The following is a 7,473-nucleotide window of genomic DNA, read 5'->3' as shown; positions in this document are numbered from 1 at the left end:
GTATAATATTATTTGCATGTAGACTGTGATAAGGTAAAGATATAACTTGTAAACCCCAAAGCCACCACTAAGTACATAAAACAAAGAGGTATAGCTAATAAGTCAATAATGGCTATGAAATGGATTCATAAAATTTCTCAATCTGAAAGAAGACTGAAAAGAAAAATGAAGGGACGAAAAACAGATGGAATAAATAGAAAAGAGAAAAATGATAGGTTTAAATTCGACATTACTGATAATTATATTAACAACTAAATACTTCCAGTTAAAGGCAGAAATTGTCGACTGAATAATAAAGTAAGCCCCTACAGTATGTCACCTACATGACACTTTAAAAATAAATGGGGGAGCCTGGGTGGCTCAGTTCATTAAGTGTCTGACTCTTGATTTTGGCTAAGGTCATGATCTCATGATTCGTGAGATCGAGTCCAGAGTCGGGCTCTGTACTGACAGCGCAGGGCCTGCTTGGGATTCTCTTTCTTCCTATTTCTCTGCTTCTCTCTTCCTCTCTCTCAAAATAAATAAATAAACTCAAAAAATAAAATAAAAATAAGGATGAACATAGATTTTAAAAAGTATAAGAATGGGGCGCCTGGGTGGCTTAGTCGGTTAAGCGTCCGACTTCCGCTTAGGTCATGATCTTGCGGTTCGTGGGTTCGAGCCCCGCGTCGGGCTCTGTGCTGACTGCCAGCTCAGAGCCTCGAGCCTGTTTCAGTCTGTGACTCCCTCTCTCTCTGACCCTCCCCTGCTCATGCTGTCTCTCTCTCTCTCTCTCCTAGAAATAAATAAAACATTTTTTAAAAAACTATAAGAATGGAGAAAGATATGCACATTCGAGTAATTTAAGTGGATATATTAATATCAAAGTACACTTCAGAAAAAGGAATAGGCCAAAGACAAAAAGAGACCTTACATATTGGAAAAGGGATTGATTCATCAGGAAGACATAATGCTAACTGTAAATGTACTCAATTACAGATTTTTAAAATAGCTGAAGCAGAAACTGACAGAACTGAAAAGACAAACCAGAAAATTTTAAAATTAGAAATTTCAATATTATATCAGCAAATAATAGAGCAAGTAGACTCTCTCCAAAAAAAGTCATACAAATAATAAGATTTAAATAATATTTATCCTAATTGTCAATTATAGAACAGTTGAAGACTTCATCACTCCTCTCTCAGTGATTGATAGAACATTTAGAGAATAGTAATTAGTTAAGATTTATAAGATACAGTAAAGATACAAAAATATTAAAGTGTCTTTCAAAACAGACACAGTAAATTTGACTGACTTGATATTTATAGATCATTCCACTCAACAAAAGCAGAATACATATTATTTTTGAGTGCACACAGAGTACTTACCAAGATAGACCATATTCATAGCCATAAAACAAGCTTCAGTACCTTTAAAAGGATTGAAATTATATAAAGTTGTTCCTTGATCACAGTGGAAATCACTAAAAATTAATAATAGGAATCTATATGAGAAAATCCTCAAATATTTGGAAACCAGGCACAACTGTGGTCAAATACCATGAGTCAAAGAAGAAATCACTAGGGAAATTAGAAAATATTTTTGAACTAATTGAAAAAGAACACCTCACATTTGCTAACATTAGCTAACACAGTGTTTAAAGAAAAGTGAATAACACTAAATGCTTATCCATGAAAAAAAGAAAAATTTCAAATCAGTGATCTAAGTTTAAGAAACTAGGAAAATAAGAGCAAGTTAAAGCTAAAATAACCTTTAGAAAGGAATAATGAAGAAGAGTAGATATTAATAAAATAGGAAATGAAAAAAAAGAGAATATGAATAAAACCCAAAGCTGCTTCTTTGAAAAAAATTAATACAGCTGATAAACCTCTAGCCCAGAGACGGCTAACATTTTCTATAAAGGGCCAGATAATAAATATTTTACACTTTGTGAGCCTTTCAATCTACCCAACTTGAAACTACTGAACTCTGCCATTATAGTATGAAAGCAGGTATAGACGATATATAAACATATGAGTGTGGCTCTACTCTAATACATTTTATTTACAAAAAAAAAAAAAAAAAGCTGTAAGACAGACCTAGTACAACAGTTAAAGTTTGCTCATCTTTACTCTAGCCAGACTGACTTGAGGAGAGACAGACAGACAGAACACAAATTACCAAAATCAGGAGTGAAAAAGGGACATCACTACAGCTTGTGCACACTCTGTGATCAGCCATTCACCCCGGAGCACTACCTACCTGCCCCACAACCCTGTCCACGCAGGCCAGAATGCAGAAATCACGTGCCTTCAGTGTTGACATCCATTTATTGAGGACTAATTTATGCTAACAGGCAAAACCGAGATCTCTGCCCTCCTGGACTTATCTTCTAATCAGGAAGATGGAGACTAAACAGTGTGTGGATTACTTTATATGCTAGAAGAATTGTGAGGCCAAGAGGAAAATAGGACAAGGGAAGGAGAGTGGGAGTGCTGGGAGTTTTAAATGATGTAAGATCCAGGAAGGCCTCATGGAGGAAGTAGCACTTGAACAATCCAAGCCAAGGAGAAGAATGTTCCAGGCAGAGGGAACAGCCAAGGCACAGGCTCTGAGGCAGAGCCATCCCTGGCACATTTGAGGAACAGCAAAGGCCAAAATGGCTAAAGCAGAGTGAAGAAAGGAGAGGCAAAGACAGAGATCAGACCGGACCAGGGAGGCCACAGTATAGAACCTTACGGTCTACGGTGCAGATTTGGGGTGGGAAGCCCAGTGGTAGAGGGGTTGTGAACACTGCAGGGATAAGCACCGTGAAAAAGACGAAAGACACCACCAAAAAATTAAAGTGCAATAGAGGAGTCACTCCATGACCCGGGCCTTTCAGGCCTAGCGTTAGGGAGGGGCTGGCAAGACTTCTCTTGCCTTCTCCTTGCACAAGGAAACGCATTCTAGAGAGCTGAGAACACCTACCTGCCCGGTCTCCATTCCTCCGCACGCCATCAGGATCACCGAGACAAGAAGGGTGAGGGGAGAAGGAGTGACTTGGGGATAGGGAGAACAAGGCCCAGGGAGGACTCCGAACGTCAGCTCCCCGTCCCCCGGAGCCAACCTTGACCCCAAACTCTCAGGCCAGGCGCCAGAAGTCTAGCAAGGTGTGAGGCAGGGGTCCTTGCGAGGCCGTGTAGGCCTGACTTCCGGTCTGTGCCCTGACAGAGGCGAAGTTCGCCACCCAGACCCTGCTGTCACCCCCACCATGCCCACCCTGTCCCCGACTCCCAGCCTGCCTCGCAGAAGCTGACTTCGATGCAGTCGCCGTCTCTCTCCTCCTGGAGCAGGGAGAGGACCATTCGCGTCTGGTCACCGGCCAGTGGGAGAGATGAGCAAAGTGCTTTGGGGTGACGGTGGCGTCAGGCCCCTGGCAGCCCCCTGGATGAAAGCCGGCAGGGGTGCAGCTGGGCGCACTCGCGAGCCGCTCAGGAGAGATGCCGCCGCGGCGCCGCCTCGGTGGCTCAGGTCGTCGCGCCTCCTGCTCTCGGTTGCAGCTCAGGTCCTGGCCTCCCAGGTTAGCGGGTTCCAGTGTGCTGGAGGCGGGCGCCGCCAGGGCCAGGGTCCCTGAAGCACGGGCGTGTCGGCGAGGGAGAGAGAGAGAGAGACAGAGAGAGAGACAGAGAGACAGAGAGCGAGCGCCCGGAGATTCCGAGCACCAGGCAGGCATCTCCGTCCTGTCGGTGTTGGTGTCTTTATTTAAACGTTCAACAACAGTATGAGGGCAGAGAAAAGGAATTTCTTACAATGAGAGGCCTTTTGTGATACCAATTGCAGAACTATCCCAGTCATGGTGAATTTACGACCAAGGAAATACCAGATGCTCTTAGTGAAAAACAGGATAACGTATCGGTTAAGTTGTATATACATCAGCTAGGAGTCATTCCGTCTGGCTCTCAAGAGGATGAATGTTTCTGAATTGGTTTGTTTTTGGAAACCAGCAAGGGGGCCCTGTATGTATCCGTCTTTGCACCTGGGTTTATGTTTTAATTACTCTTATCTGCCCTCATCCCAGCTGCCAGTGCACGGGAGGGTGTTTGTGGAGTGTAGGCCTTGAGGAAGGGACTGCCGTACATCACCAGTTGGTAACTATAAATTAGGTTCTTCTGACATGGGGCCGGGCTCCATTGTAACTCGTGTGTTCTTAACTCCCTTTATGATCTAAGCCTTGGGTCCGCAAGGCCCATAGGAAGAGCCTTTGACAGTCACCCACAGAGCTTTCAGCTAACCTCTCTTTTGTAAAGGCAGGAATATGCTTTTCCTTATGAGGTATCTGTACTCAGAATATGGGTCTGACACGGAATACTGTGAGGCCTGGGCAATCCCACGTGGCTTATTTCCAACACGGGCCAGTAGTAGCAGAAGGAGACCCCAGTTTTCCTTTCTCATGGCAGGAGCTGCAAACACTGCCATTTCCGTGCTGTGACTGCCACCCAGAGAGGCCGGTGGGGCTCCCACAGGCGGCAGCGCGGAGCCTGCTGGGGACTCTCTCTCTCTCTCTGTCCTTCCTCTGACGAAAGAGAGAAACGCAGCCTCTCAAGGGTCTGGGGCAGGGTGACGGCTGCTCTGGGAGCGAAGCGGGGTGGGCGGCGCGGCGCCCCTGGGGCTGCGGTGGGGGGAGGGGCGGGCGCGCGCCCCGGGGGGCTGCGGTGGGGTGAGTGGGGGTGCGGCGCCCCTGGGGCTGCGGTGGGGTGAGTGGGGGTGCGGCGCCCCTGGGGCTGCGGTGGGGGAGGGGCGGGCGCGGCGCCCCGGGGGCTCCTCCTGAAAGCCCCTGGCTCACGAGGCGGCACAGCTTTGGAGCGGGTTTTCCCGGCCGCCCGCCGGGCCGGGCGGCGCACACGGGCGCGGCCCTCCGTGTGGCGAAGCGGGCCTGGAGGTCCTGGTCGGGAGGCGCCCCAGCTGGGCCAGGGGAGGCAGGGGGGAAAGAGGGTCCAGATCAGAGTTCTGGGGCACAGAGTCGCGCCGTGGCTGTCAGCTCTCGCAGGGTCCCCCCGCCCGCCCGCCGAGGGCCCTCCGCTCAGCGTCCGGGCCGCGGCTCCGACGCAGAGGGCTGGCCGGCCCGGACGGGCGGCTGGACGCGGGGCGGCTGCGGAGGTCCCACCTCCGACCTCGCGACCCAGTGGAAGCGCCCGGAGGTCCGGAGCTCGCCGCGCAGGCCCGCGGGCTCCCGCTCCCCGCCGCGGCCGGGCGCCCGGTCCCCCGCGGCCGCCGGCGGCGGGACTGAGCGCGCGTGGGGCCTGTGGGTGACCCCGCGCCCTCCCGCGGCCGCTTCCCCTCGTTTGGAACCCGGACCCACGCCCGAGGCCAGGCTTCCTCCACGTGGATAGACGGCCATTCGTTCTCGCCGGGCCTCCGCTGTCGGACGGCCTCCCCGAGACGCAGACGGGGCTCCGAGCGGGAGTGGTGCTGCGGTCGTGAGGGGACGCTGTCGCCGAGAGCGCGCTGCCACCCCTGCGTCGAGGACCTCGAGTTGGGGGCGTCCCTAGCCGTGCGCTCCGGCGGGGCGGGGCCGAGAGAGGTCGCAGCAGGTTTCCGGGGGCGTGGGGGGGGTGACACCCGTGCTGTGAGAAAGGCCGAATGGAAATGGATGCTGCTGTATCTTTGTGTTTCCTGGGCTTCCTTTTTTCTGGGTCGGGCTGGGATCTGCTGGGGAAGCCAGGAATCAGTCTTAATTTAAGGATCTCAACCTGCATAAACCTGCCGGGAAACAGAACTGACCACGTAGAAGCGGGTTCCGGGAGGAAAGATGGTCTGAACGCTTTCAAAGAGCTACTTTTTCCTGTTCCCGCACCCTCACCTTCAGAAAATAGGCTGGAAAAAGCCAAAGGACCACTTGGTGACCCAGTCCCCGGGTAATCAAGGGGAGGCTGGAGAAAGCAGAGAGGGGCCTAGGGGTCCTGCCTGGGTAGGTGAGTTAGCCCACCCTTCACCGAAGTCATGGAAGGAATTTCTGGGGTGTCACTCGAGGGGGTATCTCCGGAGTCCAGTTTGAGGTCATTGAGGTTTCAAAGGGTAACCAACTGCGTGAGGTCTTTAAGTCATTGAGGGGTCAACAGGGTCATTGGTTCAGCTTGTGGATTTAATTCTTTTTAAAGTCTTTGGTCTTGTTCCAGCTATTCAATGGCCACCATGTCAGTGTGAAAGCAGCCATAGGCAACATGTAAAGGAATGAGTTAGTCTATGTTCCAATAAGACTATTTGTGGACACTGAAATTTTAATTTCATCTAATTTTCATAGGTCACAAAACACTCGTGTGTGTGTGTGTAGCCTGAGGCTGTGGTTTGCTAACCCAGGTTTAAGTGACAGAAATCAAAGTGGATGATCAGTTAAGGATGTTTCATTTATTGAGGGATTAGGTGGAGTTACTATGGACTCAGTGTTTATCAGTTTCTTTTTTTCATGTTTTATTTTATTTTTGGGAGAGAGATAGAGACAGCGTGAGCAGGGGAGGGTCAGAGAGAGAGGGAGTCACAGACTCGGAAGACAGGCTCCAGGCTCTGAGCTGGCTGTCAGCACAGAACCCGACGCGGGGCTCGAACCCACAAACCGTGAGATCATGACCTGAGCTGAAGTCGGACGCTCAACCGACTGAGCCGCCCAGGTGCCCCTATCAGTTTCAACTCTCAGAGTTCAAAGATGGTCAGTAGTGATAACAAGGATGGGCAATGAGAGTGAATTAATTGGAAGTCGGTGAGAGTTCCTTGGGGGTTCATGGGGCACTGTCAGTGGATGTTACTAGCAGTCACTGGAAGTCAGTGAGAGACAGTGAAAGTAGTTGAGGGGCTGTTGGGATGGGGACTAGTAGTTTAAGTAATTGAGAGGTCAAAAGAGGGAAGGTCATTGAGGGTCCTACTCAGGACACAGTAGTGGATGCCAGGGAAATCACTGAGATTTCCGGGATGGTCATCGGATTTTGGAGACTCAGGGAAGTGAGATACAGAAGTATCAGGAACTTTGAGAATATATGGATGTTCAGTGGAGGACTCATAGACACTCTTGAGTCCCTGAGTACTCACGGATGCTAATGGCAGCCATGAGGGACTAGTACATACCAGAGTAAATGAGGAAGAGTCACTGTGGGATCAGAAAAGGTCTTTTTGGACTCTGGTGTTTAGTGGATATCATTGGAGGTCAAAGGTGACTGGAAACTGGTGAGGGGTCATTGGGCCATCCATATCATCTATGGTGGTGAATGGGAGCCTGGGAGGCTGACCCAGAAGCTGGGGTCTGGCCAGCTGGGGATCTTGTCTGATTAGTGACTGAGGGTCTGTTTGTCCAGTGTGTGTTGCGGGGGGGGTGTATCTATCTGTCTACCTAACTTGACAGTCCGTCCATCCAGCTGGCTTGGTGGGGCTGTATGTTTATCCCTCTGAGGGACCGGCTTTCTCACAGGCTGGAGTCTGTCTTTACTGGCAGAAGTTAAGGCTGTAGAAGGTAAAGCTGAGGTT

The 7,473-nt window shown here is 50.1% G+C and overlaps 1 protein-coding gene across 1 annotated transcript in view; it reads right to left on the bottom strand.

Moving 5' to 3' along the window:
• Positions 1 to 5,359, bottom strand: part of PTPN18 (protein tyrosine phosphatase non-receptor type 18) — a 30,643-nt gene extending 25,284 nt beyond the window's left edge. The window contains 6 exon segments of the mRNA XM_039256935.1: positions 2,719 to 2,772; positions 2,950 to 3,020; positions 3,241 to 3,367; positions 3,442 to 3,591; positions 4,805 to 4,923; positions 5,133 to 5,359. Coding sequence (XP_039112866.1) covers positions 2,719 to 2,772; positions 2,950 to 3,020; positions 3,241 to 3,367; positions 3,442 to 3,591; positions 4,805 to 4,923; positions 5,133 to 5,359 — 748 coding nt within the window.
• Positions 5,360 to 7,473: the final 2,114 nt, after the last annotated feature.

This window comes from Hyaena hyaena, unplaced genomic scaffold (assembly GCF_003009895.1).
Source record: "Hyaena hyaena isolate Hyena2069 unplaced genomic scaffold, ASM300989v1 scaffold_602, whole genome shotgun sequence".
Classification (NCBI taxonomy): Eukaryota; Metazoa; Chordata; class Mammalia; order Carnivora; family Hyaenidae; genus Hyaena; species Hyaena hyaena.
This window is presented reverse-complemented; position numbering and strand designations above follow the sequence as displayed.